General features: G+C 45.5%; 3 protein-coding genes across 4 annotated transcripts; 1 reads left to right on the top strand and 2 right to left on the bottom strand.

Moving 5' to 3' along the window:
• The first annotated feature begins 36 nt into the window (after window positions 1-36).
• Window positions 37-11,940, top strand: LOC120453731 (titin). The gene is made up of 8 exons (XM_039638561.1): window positions 37-164; window positions 225-493; window positions 557-778; window positions 852-895; window positions 1,054-2,735; window positions 2,795-2,878; window positions 2,934-3,308; window positions 3,375-11,940. The coding sequence occupies exons 2-8, from the start codon at window positions 320-322 to the stop codon at window positions 11,612-11,614; spliced, it is 10,821 nt and encodes a 3,606-aa protein (XP_039494495.1). The 5' UTR covers window positions 37-164; window positions 225-319; the 3' UTR covers window positions 11,615-11,940.
• Window positions 11,941-11,975: 35 nt separating this feature from the next.
• On the bottom strand, window positions 11,976-14,443 carry LOC120453733 (glycerophosphodiester phosphodiesterase 1). 2 transcript variants are annotated; one of them, XM_039638563.2, is made up of 6 exons: window positions 14,161-14,443; window positions 13,737-14,056; window positions 13,513-13,661; window positions 13,251-13,455; window positions 13,016-13,191; window positions 11,976-12,933 (listed from the first exon to the last, which is right to left on the bottom strand). In XM_039638563.2, the coding sequence occupies exons 2-6, from the start codon at window positions 14,043-14,045 to the stop codon at window positions 12,780-12,782; spliced, it is 993 nt and encodes a 330-aa protein (XP_039494497.1). In that variant the 5' UTR covers window positions 14,046-14,056; window positions 14,161-14,443; the 3' UTR covers window positions 11,976-12,779. The 2 variants fall into 2 exon arrangements, with proteins under 2 accessions (XP_039494497.1, XP_039494498.1); XM_039638564.1 differs by having other exon boundaries at window positions 13,737-14,443.
• A 114-nt stretch (window positions 14,444-14,557) lies between these two features.
• Window positions 14,558-16,017, bottom strand: LOC120453735 (trypsin-4). Its single transcript, XM_039638565.2, has 3 exons — window positions 15,307-16,017; window positions 14,939-14,979; window positions 14,558-14,866 (listed from the first exon to the last, which is right to left on the bottom strand). The coding sequence occupies exons 1-3, from the start codon at window positions 15,918-15,920 to the stop codon at window positions 14,715-14,717; spliced, it is 807 nt and encodes a 268-aa protein (XP_039494499.1). The 5' UTR covers window positions 15,921-16,017; the 3' UTR covers window positions 14,558-14,714.
• Between the last annotated feature and the right edge of the window lie 434 nt (window positions 16,018-16,451).

The raw sequence follows: 16,451 nt of genomic DNA on the forward strand, positions 1-16,451 counted from the left end.
GCCAGTTCCCGCGCCCCAAAATTCAAATGTAACGCATAAGCCGGCGCATTAAAAGCGGGTTGGCATGTCTTCCGCGTCCATTGCAAAAAAATTCCTGCACAGAGTTTTCGCTACAATTAACTTTGGCAAGCTCGTAATGTAGCCCGTAAAAACAGTTTTTGGTGGTAAAGTGTGAGAGAAATCAGTGAAAAGTTTGTGGCTATTGTGTGTACGTGTATTTGCAGTGTCTTATCTTTCCAATAGCAGCGGCTTTTCAAAGTGCTCGCTTCGGTATTCGTTTTCCCCGCACCCAAGCCGCATTTGCGACGCCGCTTGGAAAATGTCGCTGGATGGCGCCAGGTTGCGCTACGAGGACGAAAATGGTAAAACCGTGGTTCTGGCAGCCAAGGGGCGCACCTTCCAGGTGGGCTCCTACTACAATTGCGACCTCATACTGGAGGGGCCGGAGGAGGAGCGTCTAATTTGCGAGATAAACTGCGACGCTTTCGGCAGGGTGAGTCTGGATGGCAGGAAACCCCTCTTTACCACCCTAACATACCGCGTTTTCCGCCCTCAGGTCATCATATACAACAAGTCCAGCGAAGACCCCATTCATCTCAACGACGCGGCCATCCATGCTGCAGGCAAGCGCCCTTTGCTACACGGTGGCAAGATTACCATTCGAGACAAGGTCTACACTTGGGAGTTCCCCAAGTCCTCCGAGGTACAGGATGCCCCATGCACCCCAGAGCGCCTGTTGCCCAACGAACAGGCCTCCAACTCCTGCCCTTCATTGAAGGTATTATCCACAATCTGCTCCAGCTAGTACAGTCTTCCAAATTGTATAATTTCCCCATTTTTATTTGATTTAGCAATCGCATCGTCTACAAGCCGAAAAACGCCTAACAGTCCACAAGTAAGTAAACTACAGCAGGCAGACGCCTGACCGACTACCTGGCCAACCCCTAAAATGTCTTCGGGCAACAACAATAGGAAAAAATCCCTATTTCGAGCATGTGTTGCCTGCCTGTTAATAGTCCTCATAAAACCTTATCTCTCCCTATTCCCTTTTAGTTTTCACTATAGCATCAATTCGGACGACGAAGGAAATACTTCTATAGAGTCTCGTGATCAGAATGAGAGCCACTTGGAGGAGGTCTCCCTAAATGAATCTAATCCACCCACTACAGAAGAGGCGCCTTGCGAGTCCCCGAAAGTAAATCTACTGGAGTCTACGCAGAATAAGGAGAACACCGCAACGCCACCAGGTAGCCACCAGAAGCTACTCAAGCTTTGCGCCATGTCCGACGTGGTGATCACCTCTTTCTCGCCGCGCGAGACTGGCGTTAAGATAGAGAAATCGTTTACATGTGTGCGGAAACCGGGCTACACCACGACGTCTTTGGCTGTTTCCACGCCAAAGAGCGTCTACAGCACCCCCAAGGGCGGTGTGCTCTCTGAACTGAACGAAGACAGCTGCAGCCGAGACCTGATGGATTTTAGCACGCCATCCACTTCAAAGAAGACCAAGCGGGAGTCTTCTATGTTTCTGATTGACTTGACCACCCCATCAAAGCTACGACAAACACCCCAACAGACGCCTGGTTTCAAACACACACCGAAACAGACGCCCATCAGTGTAGACAGCACCGACGAATCATCAGATGCCTCCCCGTTAGTCATTGACATAACTAACTCTGACACACCGCCGTCACCAAGCCCTTCGCGTCGGTGTAAAACTCCTCAGCGTCAGGCTGGCATCACAGGCGCCACACCTAAGAGAACGCCTCAGTCCCTGATGAAACGGGCGCTGCTTACCAGCACTAAGAAGCAGATTGCCGCCAACCAGCCAGTTAAGACCACCCCCCTGGTCACCCCCAAGCGGCCATCTCTTCTGGAGGCTCGTCGCCACTGCCTGACTACACCTCGGCGTTTGCCATTCCACCCACAGCGGCGCACGCCAGTCCAGCGAGAAGGACAGGCGCGAGGAAACGCACCCAAGACCTCGCCACGAAAGCGGATATCCCTAATGGAATCTCCCAGGGAGAACAAGGTCTCACAGCTTAGAAAGTCGTTTGCGGCGGCCAAGCGTAGTCCTGGCGTTGACAAGAGCAACAAGCTCGTAGCCAAGGCACGTCGTTCGCTTAACTCGCCGAAATGTGGTTCCCCTAAGCCTGGATCATCCATGCCGTCATCGCCATGCTCAAGAAAGGCAATCGATGTTCCCCAGATCAACAGCTCCACTCCGGAAAAACCTGACGACTCAAAGGACGAGCTGAGCCGCACGTTCACAATAATGGATGATACCCAAGGAAAGGATCAGAGTGGCGCAGTGTTGGCAATCGAAGCGGTGACTGCTCTCGTAACTGGAGAAGTAGAGGATGATGTATCATTTCAGCTGAGTTCGCTAGTTGAAAAGGGTTTGCCGTCAGTGAGTTTAGAGAAGCCTACACCTGTCCAAGACAAAGTTGAATTAAGCGGACCAGAAACAGACGCGGAAGGTAAAGAAGATTCGTCACAGGACGATTTGAATCCTAAGCCAGAGTGTGTCATAATCGAAGAGAATGAATGCGAACTAGACTCTTTTGTCAAAAATGAATTGGAAACTGCCAAAAATCAAGAGGAATGTAAGCAAGATGAGGAAGAAATCATAACATCGTCCACTACAGTCGACAAACATCTTGAGGAAGCTGTTATTGAGGATAGCATTTGCGAAGAGGTTCATGCGAATATTCCTGAACAAATTCCTCAGAATGGTATGTAATTATGATATTAAATAAATATAATGAAATCTAAAGTTTTAAAACCGTAACAGGTAATTCTGAGAAAGTAATCGAGGAAAGTATTTGCGAAGAACTGCCATCGGAAAATAGATCTACTGGTAACTCACATTTAATTGGTAAGCAATTTAAACTTTGTAATTCCCAAAATACATTTTCATTTTGTTGCGACAGGAGAGACATCTCAAAAAAAGGACCAACCTACTCCAAATGCCGATACCCCCGTGGTTCGTAGAAGCTTGCGCCGCCTTTCTGTTGAGCAGAGGGCAACGGCCACAACGCCACGGAGAAGCACTCGGCGATCATCGATGGAAGCCAGCAGTAAGCCGTTACCGGAGAACGACAACAAGCGTTCGCGCCGTGCTTCCTGTTCAGCGATGGACAGTCAAGACGTGGTTACTCCCCGGCGCAAGCGTCGATTTACGCAAGAATTGTCCACACCAACTCGCCAATCGATGCGTCTTTTGAACACACCCAAGAGGGCCCTTCAGGTAGATGAATCTGTTGGCGACATGGGAGTCATATTGGAAGAAGTTGGTCCCGAAGATGGTAGGCTGATGCAATATCATTTATGGAGTGCAATGAAATATTTCATTTAAATTATATTTGTCATAGATAATAAGTCTGCCGTAGCCGACGACGAAAATTATGGCAACGAACTTCCAGCTGATGATATCGACAAGGTAGACTACCACGGCCTAAGAGATTTATTGAAAACACCAAAAAGCTGCAGCACACCACGTTTTAAAGGGTTAAGGGAAATGATGCGAACACCGAAAATTCCTGCCTCACCAATTCTTGGAAACATGGCAGAACTATTAGAAACCTCTGTTGGTAGGACTCCTTACCACGAGAGGAGGAGCATTGCAGTAGCGCGCATGGAGCAAGGAAAGCTACTAGACAATGTTCTGAAGACGCCCAGCGCCCGGAATATAATGGTGCCAAATGAACCAGCTAGCGCAGTGCTAAACTCTCGGAAGGATTCCTTGGCGACAACCACAGAATACGATCTAAACATGACGAACAACACATTGCATTTGGACAAGATTTTCGACGACGTGCCCGAAACTACTGCGGCTAATATGGAAGACACGGAAACTGAGATAAATGTGACAACGATCAGCAACGCGACTGGTGTTGATCCTTTGGGGTCGTCAAAAAGGAATGAAACCGTGACTTCAGAGGCACTGATGAGTGTCGGTCAGACTGCCAAAACGCGCGATTCCTTGAAGGATCCTCTGACCAGCACCACTTACAAAGCTACCATGCAGGGCAATTTTAGCGTCTTTGCAGAATGTGGCTCCAGGTCTTTTTCGCCCAACCCGAACGAGATGAGTGGAATCCAGTTGTTAGACCAGACGTCCGACTCAATGTTCTCCGAGGCGCTAGTAGTATCGGCCGTGGAGTCGTGCGAAGTCACTGTGGATGAGACGAGGGCTTTAGGCCAGACCAAACCACCTACTGATAATATTGAGGATCGCTCTGATACAGACTCGAATGTTGGCCTTACTGAGCCCCTGGTATTTAGTGATGATGAGGAGCCCAAGGAAGCGGAAGGAACTCCCAAAAAGTCTGACGGTGCTCAGGAAACATCTATAGCCTGCAAAATTGAAGATTCTTTCCATCTGGCGGAAAACAAAACTGCCAATGAGACATTACGTAAATATGAGAACGATGCGGGTACTATTAGTGAAATTTCACTGATTGAAGTGGAAGACAGCACAATTGAGGGAAGTAAACTCGAAGGTGACAAACTTCAAGAAAGGAACACTCTCGATATCGAAACAGCTAATTCGGATAATACGGAAGCACCACTTGATGAAAATATTGAATTTGCAGTGGTGGATTCGACGATCCTAGAGTCAGAGGTATTTCCTTTGGACACAACCGCGGATAGTTCGATCAATTCTACTAATGTTCTTAACAGCAGTCTGGAAATAACTAAACCTGACCATGATCTTAAACAGGAAGTTTGCAAGTCCACATCCGATGACCAAGCCACTGCAATTACATCTGAAAAATCTTTTACCGAATTAGATCGATCAGTTGCCAACGTATCACCCTCCAATAAACGTGAAGTGAATACTGATGAACCACCAATCGAAATATCGCCTAAAAAACTTGGAGAAGAGACAAAAACTGCGGTTGAGCAAATCGACGATGAGACCTCCAAACCACCTATTGAGCACTATGAAGAACTTTCCGAAGAAAGCGAACCAGATAAGGTTTCTACTGTTGCAGAATCTGATCAACCAGAAACTTTGCCCTCCCAAAAAGATACACCAGCAGAGTCTAAGCAACCATTCACTGAATCACATTCCGATGAACTTGTACATGAAACAAACTGTAATGAGGTTTCCATTTATGGTGAAGTCATTAAACCAGCCATTGAGACTTTGCCTTTCGTGGAACAAAAGCAAGTACCTAATGTTTCCACTGATGCAGAACCTTATCAACATTGCATCAAAAGTTCGCCTCTTAACGAACTTTCAGAGAAAAATCAAACTGATGAGGTACACTCTTCAGTTAATACTGATAAAGGAGTAGAACCAAATCCCGTCAAAGAGGTTTTAAAGGAAACCAAAGCTGATGAACCTATTCAACCCGTCATGGAAGCAAATCCTATTGAGGAACTTCAAGAAGAAGCGAAACCTGATGAGGCGCCTAGTGTTAGTGACAGTCCTGCAAAAGAATTCATAGAAACGAAAGCTTCTGAAGAACCAGTCATCGAATCTTCACCTGAGGGAGAACCTCTGGAAGAAGCATGTCCTGATGAGGTGCCTCCTGTATGTAAAAGTGATGAAGTAGCTATCGAAAGGCCACCTGCCGAAAAATTGTTTATGGAAGAAAATCCTATTGAAGAAACGACAAAACCAACCATCGAATTGCCTGATTTAAGTGAAATTGATCAAGTAAACATCGAAAAATCGCCAGCCGAAGAACTGCCTGAGAAGGCAAAACGTGTTGAAACTATACAGCCAATCATCGAAACATCATCCGGCAATAAAGACCAAATAGAAGCCAGTCCTACAGAGGTTTCATCCGCTAGTAAAATAGATAATGTAGTTGTGGAAACTAATCCTCAAACAGATGAGCTAATTCCTCCGGATGAAATTAAAATCTGCGCGCAGGTAGAGATTGGTGATACTAGCATCAGTAAAACCATCGATGTGGTCTCTGATATTGATAGAGATAAAATTCAGGATCAGCTCAGTACTCAAAACTTATCTTTAAATTCTTCCTCTGAAATTCAATGCTTAAGTAAAGCGGAAGAATCTTTAAACAATTCCACTGCAGCATTTGAGATCGAACATTCTGAAGATGTGGTGCATGCGACGACTTCTACAGACGCAGATATTTCCAAGAAAAGTGAAGAAAAGGAGAAAATGGCAACTGTGCCGAATGACGTCGGTTGTGCTAATCAAACTTCAATTGAGTGCGTACTTGCTAATGTAACCTCAGACGGCGATGCCAGCAAAGCTGTTTCAAAAGATAAGGACGAACTAGAAATATCAACCAATTCATCTAAAATTCCCCCAAGCTGCACCCAGGATTCTCTCAAGACTTCTCTTTCTGCGACATTAACTTCACAGGATGAAAGCGCTCAAATTGATGAACAGGATGAAAATAATGACGTTGAAGAACACGTCGTGTTAGAGGAATCATCAAATGAAATTATAGCTGCTGATAAAGAGAATTCTGAGAAAAATAAAGAAAACATATCTGACGACACCTTGAACGTTGTTGAGCAAACTTCGGTGGAACAAACTTCACTAATTCATCAATCTTTAACAAATCAGAATACAGAGGTTTCTATCACGGAGGAATCCGAAGCTGTCGCTGCAGAGGAATCTATGGAATGCCAAGTAAACAAAGATTCTGAAACAGAGGTGATTCAGTTAGATGCCATTACCATTGTTGAGCAAGATACAATAGATGAAAGTACATCAGGAATAGAGGATATTAATCAATCCACGGAAATTACTATGCCTGAGGAAGTATCTGATGTCGAAAAAATAAAAGAAGTTTACACAATGAACAAAGAAAAACACATAGAATCCCAGCATTCTGATCAAAAGAATAATGACGATGAGGTTGTTCTATTGGATGCCTCAAGCTCAGATGAAAGTTGCACAGAACCATCCAGCTTAGTCGACACCCATGCAGATATGGAGATGGACAAAACCGAAGCAGAGAAATGTAATCAAAGCCAATCCGACGATGAGGTGATTTTGTTAGATACCTCAAGCATTGTTGACCAGTGTTCACCAAATGAAGATTCGTTAATTCAAGATCAAATCGAAGACACTATTCCACAGGGTACCTTAATTCCAGCCAATGACACAAAAGAATCCGTGTCTGAAGAGTCATCCAGCCAAAATGGAGTAGAGGAGAAGGTGATTCAGTTGGATTCCTCGAACATAGCCCAACAGTCTATATGCGATGAAAATTCTCTTATTGAGGATTCTGTCGCTGAACCAGCCAACAATATTTCTATTATAGCTGAAATGTCCACCGAAAATGAAATCTGCCCTAAGATTTCATCTGTAAATGCTGCAGTCTCTTCACCACACCATTTGGAGTCGCAAAAAAGTGAGCTACAAATAAATCAGATAAAAGATCTCCCAGAGGATACCAAATCTGCATCATCAATAAGACAAAGTTCATCAAGCTCCAATGGCGATCTTCTTAATGTTTCTTCGTCACGCGACATTGAGTTTCCTATTTCAAAAACGGAAGACATACCTAAGGACATGTCTGATTCAATGGCAGATGCACCAGAAGCTCCAACTGAAGCCGAGGATGTTGTAATGCAAGAAAGTGACATTTTGGTAACCTCGTCACACACGGATGAATTAGAATTGCATAAATCGGTTTCTAAAACCGAGAATGTATTGAGCCAGGATGTTCAAAGTGCTGAGGATGGTGACGAAGTAGAAGAGGTGGAATTTATATCAGAAGAAAAGGAGAATATTGTTCGCGCTGCAGAGCAGAAGGCACAGCCCGGTGACCCAGCTACTTGTAGTTCTAATAGTTCAATAGGCCAGGGACCAGAATCAACGGCTGTCGAAGCCATTTCCCTTATACCTCACGAAGATCCCGCTGACGTTAATCAAAAAGAAACTGACGAATTAAATCCTTCTGTTTCTTCTTTTGTGAGGCCTTCAGCAAACGAGCCACAAGTTGTAGTCACTACTGAAGAATCTGCCGACGTCGCAAGAACAAGTGATGGCAAAGCCGCTAGGCATAACTTACAAGAAAAAGACCATATACCCATGGAACCAGATACTGTTCAAGAACAAGGAGACGGAACACATACCAGGCCAGTATCCGAAGATATATCAGCTCCAGCAGTTGGATCTGACCAGGAAATGTTAGCCAATAAAGATGATGCTGGACTCGGGAATCCAAAAGCTGAGGAAATACCATCTGAGGAGCCTATCCACATTACATCGACTGATTCAAAAGAAAGTAAAGAGCGACCCGATGTTACAAATAATGAAGTAGAGATCCCTACTTCCGAACCAACAACATCCCCCGAGCCAACGGAGATGTCCCTACCTAACCGAAGGTCTTCAAATCAGGAAGAAAAGTCACCGCATGAAGAAGATACTAAACCAATAAAAAGAGTGACTAGGAAGGGATCGGCTTCCGCTGATAGACCTGCTGAGATCGAGCGTCCGAAGAGAGTGGCGAGAAAACCTTCTGCTGAGGTTTTGGAAATAGAAGACCGTTCAAGAGATACTAAGCAAGATCATGATCTCGGCATTAAATCTAGGGGTCGAGCTGGAAAACCGCAATCGGATGAAAATGAGGACAAAACGGAAGGTATTACAGAGAAAAGGAGAGGGCGAACACGAACTCCATCAGTAGAAGTTTCTGAAACTACAGCAAATGTCGAGCAGAAAGAAAACGATGATGACAATAAATCTAAAGAAGAAGCTCTCCAACCCATCCTAGAGGAAGAAACAGAGCCAGAAGTTGAGGAAAGGATCGAGTCAAATGCAGAAGAGGAGACCATTATAGACAAACCCAAGAAACGATTACGGAAGGCATCTTCAAAGGAATCGGATACTCTATCGGATAATATAGAAAAGATCAATACGGATTTGGAAGTTGTCAACGAAGCTGGAAGTACTCATTCGATTAACACCGAGCAACGAGATGATCAAGATCCTATTGTCTTGCCAGCCAAGTCAGAGTTGCAAGCCGATTTAGAAGGTGAAAGGAATGTGCAGGACTCCAACCTAAAACAGACCACTAAAGAACGACCCAAAAGACGCGGAAGAAAGGCATCTGCTGAAACGGACACCGCATCCGAGAAAGTCGAAAAGGCTAAAGATCATTTGGAGGCCATTAATGAAGATGGAAATAAAGATACCAATCCAGAGATGGAGCGCCAAGTGTATATGGCAGTTATACCAAATACAAGCAATGAAGAAGTGAAACTAAATACGGAAGTTTTGGAAGATGTACAGCCAAAGCAAAAACGACGAGTGCGGAAAGCGTCTGCAAAGGAAACGAACACGACATTGCCCAAAAGGGAAAAGACTGAAGATATTTTAGCAGCAGTAGTAGAAGTGGAATCTGCATTGTCCAGTGAACACAATTCCAGTCACTCGGAACAAATGGGACCAAAAGAGCTTGCGCCGGTTGCTACTTCAAATATATCCAAGGAAGAGCTAGATCCAGATAATGTGCCAAATGTCTCATCGGAAAAAAGAGTGCAAAAAGAATTAGCAGAGGACATAAGCAACGTTCCAGACAAAAAGCATAAACTTGAAAGCTTGCGCTCTATTGAAGAACAGGACGATGTACCGAAAGAGACGGGTAAAACTCGGGCGGAAAGACCAAAGCGAAAAGGTCGTAAGCAATTGGACGATATAGTAGAATCCAGCGCACCAAATGACGCACACAGTCCTGAAAAGGAGAAGGCCTTGGTTTCCGTCCAAGAAGATCACCCAAACCCAACTGATCAGGATATACCAAAAAAACGAGCCCGAAAATCAGCTGAGCTTAAGCATGCAACTGTAGAGGAGCATGCTAAGGAAGATCACGTTGAAAGACCGAAGCGTAGAGGACGCAAGCCTTCTGTAGACATTGATCACGTTGTCCAAGATGTTCTGGAAAAACCAAGGCGGAGGGGTAGAACACCAGCAGAGCATGAAACTCACCATGTGGGCGATGAAAAGCAGGAGCCAATTGTAGAGCCTGCGAAAAAGACTAGACGCATTGCACGCAAAGCTTCTGTGGAATCGGTTGAAGTCGTTTCAAGTAGCGGAGAAGAGCATCTTCAGCAAATCGACGAGGCAATCGAACCAGTCACAGAATCGGCAACGGCACTATCCGAACTTATTCCACAGGAGGGCGAGGAACATAAGACCCGGCGACGCGGTCGTAAGCCAACTGTGGAAACGGATGAAGGGTCAATAAAAAATACACCAACAGAGGAACCAGTTACACTTCCCACTCATTCACGCAGACGTGGACGCAAAGCCACCGAAGATGAGGCCTTAACTACTGCAGTTCTGACTGAGCCGAAAACAAAGGTTCGTGGACGCAGGGCGTCCTTGGAGCCAGAACATAAGGTAGAGACCTCAGCAGAGTCCCACCAGAGCTCCGAGGTCGTGGAACTGCCAGCGGCCAAGACTACGCGTCGCGGTAGAAAGCCAAGTGCAGATATAGAAGCGACCTCACCGGAGAAGAAACCAGCATCTCGGCGCGTCCGCAAGGCATCAGCGAGTGTCGATGAGGAACCGCCAGCGACCAAGAAAACGGCAATTCGTCGCGGTCGCAAAAACGAAGCTCATGAGGACGAGGAAAAAAAAGAGATCGACTTGCAGGACTTGCCTACCGAAATCGTTTCGGCACTCGTGGTCACTTCGGGCAACCCCTCGAAGGCTGCCGATGAAGAAGAGCTTACTCCACGCCGCCGAGAGGGCCGTAACCTGCCACGTAAAAACTACGAGGAGGCACCAGACGATGATAAGCCACATTCAGGACTGCGGCGGGCACGCAAGCCACCGGCAAGCAAGGCTCTGGCCAACAAGGCGTCAGAGTCGGATCAACTTCCAGCTACGCCCACAATCAAACAACCACCCGTGAAAGAAGAATCTACACCCGACAACACAGTTGCTCTTCCGGAGCCCACTACCTCGCAGCGACGCGAAGGACGAAACCTGCCGCGCAAGAACTACACGGAGGCTCCGGACGACGACAAGCCAACACCGGCTCGTAGTCGCCGGGTTCGTAACCTGACTGCAAAGGCCTTGGAATTAATTGTGGACTCATCGCCGCGTCCGGCGACTCCGAAAAGGCCGAAGGGCAAGGGAGTAGACGTTGAGGAGCCACCAGCAAAAAAGGCAACCCCAGAGATTCCATCAACAACAGAAGCGTCCGGACCGGAGGAGGAGCCGTTGCCAGCAACCAAAGGGCGCGGTACTCGTCGAAAGGCTGACCACACCGATTTGGAGGAACCGGAAGTTAAAACGGCCAAAAAGAACGTACGCGGCGCGGGACGTAAAACCAAAGTCGAGACTGAAACGGAGGAGCATCCACCCATTAAAAAGCCGCGGGGCGGATCACGTGCCAAAACACCTTCGGAGGAGGCGGCCATTACTCTGGAGGAGGAACCCGTGAAGAAGTCTGCCGCTCGCAGTCGAGCAAAAGGCGCCAAGGCAGCAGAGCCGGAGCAGCCCGCCGAGGATCCCCAAGTCGAAGTCACCTCCTCCAAACCGGCGCCGGCAGCTCGTGGTGGACGAGGCCGAAAGGTGCACTTCGAGGCGGCACCGGAGACCGCTGCTAGTGAGAGTGCGCCATCATCACAGCGCGCAACTCGATCACGACGAAAGTAAAATCACATCTATTTCATTCATAAGCTTGAACTACTTTGTATAATTTTTTTTAGTTATTTTTTAATCTGAACTACTTCAATTTACGTTAACTTGTGTAAAAAAATGTTTCATTTATGTATCAATTAATGAAGGCATGTTAATTTTTAATTTCTCTTGTTAATTCCCCATTTCGGTGGGATATCGTTGGGATGGCTCCCCTAGCTCAGAAACAAAAACTAACCTTAATAGACTTAAGGCATTACAAAATATTAATACATATATATATATAGTTTATCTCTTAAGACATTATCAAAACTCCCCAAAAATAATAAAGATTCGTAAACCAATTGGAATAAATCATATTATTGAAGACGCAGGTGTATGAATTTAAATCAATCGTTGCAATCATCTTTATTTTCTTTAATAATCACAATAAAATGTAGTTTTAATTAATTCTGGTTTTTGGTATAGACATATACATATATATTGCCGGTAAGCATTTTGCAGATTTTTGATTGATTACATTTGGGATTCGGGTAACAAGGGGAATTGAGGAAAGCTTGTTGTATGTATATATAGCATCCAAAAATCATACGTCATATACGGCGTATGGTTGTGTTGAGTCATAGTAGAAATATTGTACATCATACAAAGTTTGAGAACATAATCGTATAAAATAAATTACAGTACTCGTCAAACAAAATAACAACATAAATTAATCAGGACGTAAATAAAGCAAGACTGAACGCAAGTTCCTCGACTATCAGATACCCGTTACTCAAATAGTGGGAGTGCGAACAAAAAAGTCGTTCGAGTGGGAAACAAATTTGCGCTTCGTCTATTTCTCCGGAATCTCAACTTTCTAGCTTTTTAAGTTCCCGAGACATCGACCTTCCTTCTGCCTGTTACATACTTTTCAACGAATCGTGTATAATCTACGAGTAACGGGTATAAATAATAAAAGCTTCATATAAAAAAGCAGAAGTAAAGCAATAAATTAACAAATTATAACATACATCTCACTGGTACCGGTAAGTTTGGGATAATACTTTCTAAAGCTTCTACAAAAACACATGCGTACTTAAGTTTGTCTTAAGGGCTAAGCTCTGCAAGCTAAATGCAAACAGTGTTTGTATGGTGTGCGTCGATCTAAGTCGTTATTGTTCGTTAAAATCCTCAAGGATTCTTAGGCTTTCATAAGGACGTGCGGTTCTGACCGCAACGAGTCTGTTAGGTACTGGATCTTCATGGTCTTCTGGAAGTATCTTTTCTCGTTGGGTGAGTTAACCATATAGACTATTGGACGGACGCCCACGTTGCGCCACAGATCGGCAATGTGGCTGAAAAATGAACATGAAACCAAATTTCGAATTAGTACCAGCTCTCAATAAAATAATTATTATTACAATAATATTGTCTTACAAGTTAATCTCATCTTTGCAGAGAAAAACTACGCTTATTCCTATCACGGGTGCAATTATGTTGCGAAAAATAGCGCCGTAGATTGAGGTAATAAGTGTAGAGGACTTGAGGATGGCCAGTGACAAGTAGGTCTCGTGCCAAAGGCCGCAAATTATTTCTGGCTTTAGTTTTCGGAGCTGAAAGAAACGGATGAGTTAAAAATGAAATATATAATAATAATCAATTTATTTTTCACCTGGTAAATGGCTAGTGGTGATCGACTGATGACAATTGTGCGCTGAGCAAACGACTCGTCAGCAGTCATAAACTTCTGCAGTTGGTTTATCATCCTGGCGCTGTTGTCGTGCAGACGCAAAAACACTGTGGTCTCAGCAGCCTCCGCCTCCAAGAAATCAGATAATTGCCTGAGGGGAGCCACCGCTTCCGCTTCGTACTGCGACCTGTGTGCGATGATTTATAATAATTTAAAGGTATTTCCAGTTGATTGATGGACTCACCCCATTGGGTGTTGCTCTGTAATGTTTAGCTTTTGCAACTCCCCCAGCGGCTGTGCAATATTTATTTTTGCGGGGTTAGCGACGACAATTTCACCGCAGGACGTGAGGCCGGCATCCAGAAGCACGTTCCGATATCCACGTGCAAGACACTGTTTTAAGGGGGTGGAAAAGGGGATGTTATTGATTTTCGTGCTGCCAACCACCCGGCACGTGACGTCACCCACCTTTTTAATGGCTGCCTTGGAGTTTTCTGGAGCATCAAAGCCGGCCGCCCGGTTGGCGATTGGCCAATAACTGGGCCATTCCTCCGGAGAACTGAGCAGGCTTAGGAGTCGCTTCTCGTTGGGACTTCGTTGCAGCTTGACGAATTTGGAGGCGATGCAGACAACGAGCAAGGTGAGAGTGCACCACGGGATGGCCAGGTTGCAAAAGAGCCAGAATACGTTGAAGCAGAAGAAGATCAGGCTCACGGAGCAGCACAACAGCTGGTAAATCATTTTGAGGGCCAGCCACAACAAACGCCAATAGGACATTCAGCACAGAACTATGTGGATGTGGATGTGGATGTCCATGTGGATGGATATATATGGGCATTAAGGTTGCTGATCCAAGTGCCTTGTGTCTGTGTGTCCATTCAGATGCACTTACCCTAAATAGAATGCGTGCCGCCACCACCACCCGCTAGTGCACCACTTGCCACTCCCTCCTCGGATGCTTTCGAGATGGTTTTCAGATGCTCAGATGTGCTGTTTCTTTGATTGTGCTGGGATTTTCTATTGCGTGCAGGCGGCTTCGGTTTCCTTATAGCAAAGGGCCACTTTTCGAATAGATTCTTTCAATAATAGCCGTCGAAAAAGCAAATCAAATTTCGCACAATATACGCTCCGTACATTTTCTTAGCCAGTTGTCTATCGCTGCTTGGGCTTATCACTTATCGTTATCGTCTTTTAACCCCGCTCAGCTGTTTGGGTATCGATAAATTATGGTTGTAAGGGCGCGCTTTTTTGAAAGTCATAAGTCATAATAAAATAAAACTATAAAAATATATATGTTATAAGCGTAGAATTATATATATTATAGATTAAGAGGCAGTTATAATCCCTAGCAGAAGGCAAAGGAAATAAAATACAATTCCCAAAATACTTCAAGCAATTCATGCAGTAATCTTTTAATGTATAAGTTCCATTTAATCAGCGGATGTTCTACAACTTTGTGAGTAGCCGTATCCAGCGGCGAATAGTAGGATGGGCCAGGCGGGTGTAGACTCCTGGATAGTACGGATCCGCGCAGCCAACTCCCCAAGATACGATTCCGATGAGGGTCCCCTGTGCGCTGATCGGACCTCCGCTGTCGCCTGAAAAACACAAAGTTCACTGTGTCATTATCAAGCTGTCGATTATACATAATTGTAATTATCTGGGCTCACCTTGGCATGCGTCTGTGTTTCTGGCGGCAGCGCAGAACATTCTGAAAGATATTGTTAATTGGGTATTAATTGGCTTTGCCTTACCAAAAAACACTTGATAGATAGAGCATTAAATGGATATCTATCTTCAGGATCAACTCCCTATCGAAAATTACTAAATTGTGATAGGTGCCAATTATTTTGAATTTGCTCAAGCTTTGGTAATTATTGTGGCTTGTATCTTCTAACATAAGCATTATCTTGGTATAAAAAGAACTTAAAAATGGAATATGGAATATGATGCGAATATGACCTGAAAGACCATAAATGTATCCTTTTGTGTTTCAATGATAACCGGGAGTGGCCCATGTTTCTTTTCCCCTGCTTACGCTTCGGTGACGCCTCCGTGATGGCGCAGGTCGTTGTGGCACTTCTCTTGGTTGACTGTCAGCACCGTAGTGCTCTTGAGTACCGGCGACAGGACGGGATTGGAGGTGCTCATGTGTCCCCAGCCCGAGACGACGGCGGGCATGCTGTCCGAGATGGCCTCGCCCACGGTGGGCAACTGAATAGGCGCCACTTTGCCCAGCGGCAAGCTGAGTGCACCGTCCGCCGTGCGCAGAAGGGCCACGTCGAAGTTCATGTCCGCCCGATCGTAGGCCGGATGCTTGTAGATGGCCTTGACCGGCTGAACACTGCCGCCCGAGGTACGCTTGACGCTGCCCTGGCGGAGGGTGAATTCCCGCGGCTGCTGCTCATGGCCGTCGATGCAATGTGCGGCCGTAATGGCCCAGTTGCTGGAGAGGATCGAGGCGCCGCAGATGTGGACCGTTTGGCGGCGTAGCGAGAGCTGGTATGGAAACTGGCCCTCGGCGGCCTCGCGCCCGTTCACAATCCGACTGTCCGGCTGCCGGGCAGCGGCAGCATCTGCGCGAGATGCTTCCAGGATCACAAGGACCCCGGCTATGAGAAGAATCGGAATCGGAGCTCGGCACTTTTGCATGACGCTGCGAACGAGTGGAAACTAACCAGTATTGGGAATCCGTAAGTCGATATATTCAATGGCGCATTATCAATCACGGCTGTTATCTTGTGGGGTACACGATTTCTGAAGAAGCTGCACCGTTGCCCGTAATTAGCCATTGTCATTTGGGTTTTTTCTTTGCCTATCTTCCAGATTCTCTGATTTTATTACTGTTTACAGCGGTGACGACGGCAATGAACTTCCGCAAGAGCATCGGGGAAATGCCGCAAAGGTTAAGCTAATTTCTATCTTCCTAAAAGTGCAATTCTCTTGGAAGATCACACTGAAATGTTTGCGGTATAGAACAGCCAATATCCAATCAACGTAAACTTTATTTTCGTTTAAGTAAGTTCTATTCATTAACGGTCGCTTCTTTGCGGTATTGAAAACATATATGTACATATATAATTCAACAATTTGTGGGTCTATAAATCGTTAAAATTATAATTAACTTTCTGAAGTCAATACTAAAATACTATTATTTAGTCGCATGCGAGGTTTGAAAATATT

Source organism: Drosophila santomea, chromosome 3R (genome assembly GCF_016746245.2).
Source record: "Drosophila santomea strain STO CAGO 1482 chromosome 3R, Prin_Dsan_1.1, whole genome shotgun sequence".
NCBI lineage: Eukaryota > Metazoa > Arthropoda > Insecta > Diptera > Drosophilidae > Drosophila > Drosophila santomea.

Excerpts from the sequence above, each read along its gene's own strand:
- LOC120453731 (XM_039638561.1), top strand. The coding sequence starts at position 320 with ATGTCGCTGGATGGCGCCAGGTTGCGCTACGAGGACGAAAATGGTAAA. Across the intron at positions 779-851 it reads ACTCCTGCCCTTCATTGAAG|CAATCGCATCGTCTACAAGC; the intron begins GTATTATCCACA and ends TATTTGATTTAG. Across the intron at positions 2,736-2,794 it reads TGAACAAATTCCTCAGAATG|GTAATTCTGAGAAAGTAATC; the intron begins GTATGTAATTAT and ends AAACCGTAACAG.
- LOC120453733 (XM_039638563.2), bottom strand. The coding sequence starts at position 14,045 with ATGTCCTATTGGCGTTTGTTGTGGCTGGCCCTCAAAATGATTTACCAG. Across the intron at positions 13,456-13,512 it reads ACAGAGCAACACCCAATGGG|GTCGCAGTACGAAGCGGAAG; the intron begins GTGAGTCCATCA and ends CATCGCACACAG. Across the intron at positions 13,192-13,250 it reads CACCACTAGCCATTTACCAG|CTCCGAAAACTAAAGCCAGA; the intron begins GTGAAAAATAAA and ends CGTTTCTTTCAG.
- LOC120453735 (XM_039638565.2), bottom strand. The coding sequence starts at position 15,920 with ATGCAAAAGTGCCGAGCTCCGATTCCGATTCTTCTCATAGCCGGGGTC. Across the intron at positions 14,980-15,306 it reads CACGGAGGCGTCACCGAAGC|AATGTTCTGCGCTGCCGCCA; the intron begins GTAAGCAGGGGA and ends AATATCTTTCAG. Across the intron at positions 14,867-14,938 it reads AAACACAGACGCATGCCAAG|GCGACAGCGGAGGTCCGATC; the intron begins GTGAGCCCAGAT and ends TGTGTTTTTCAG.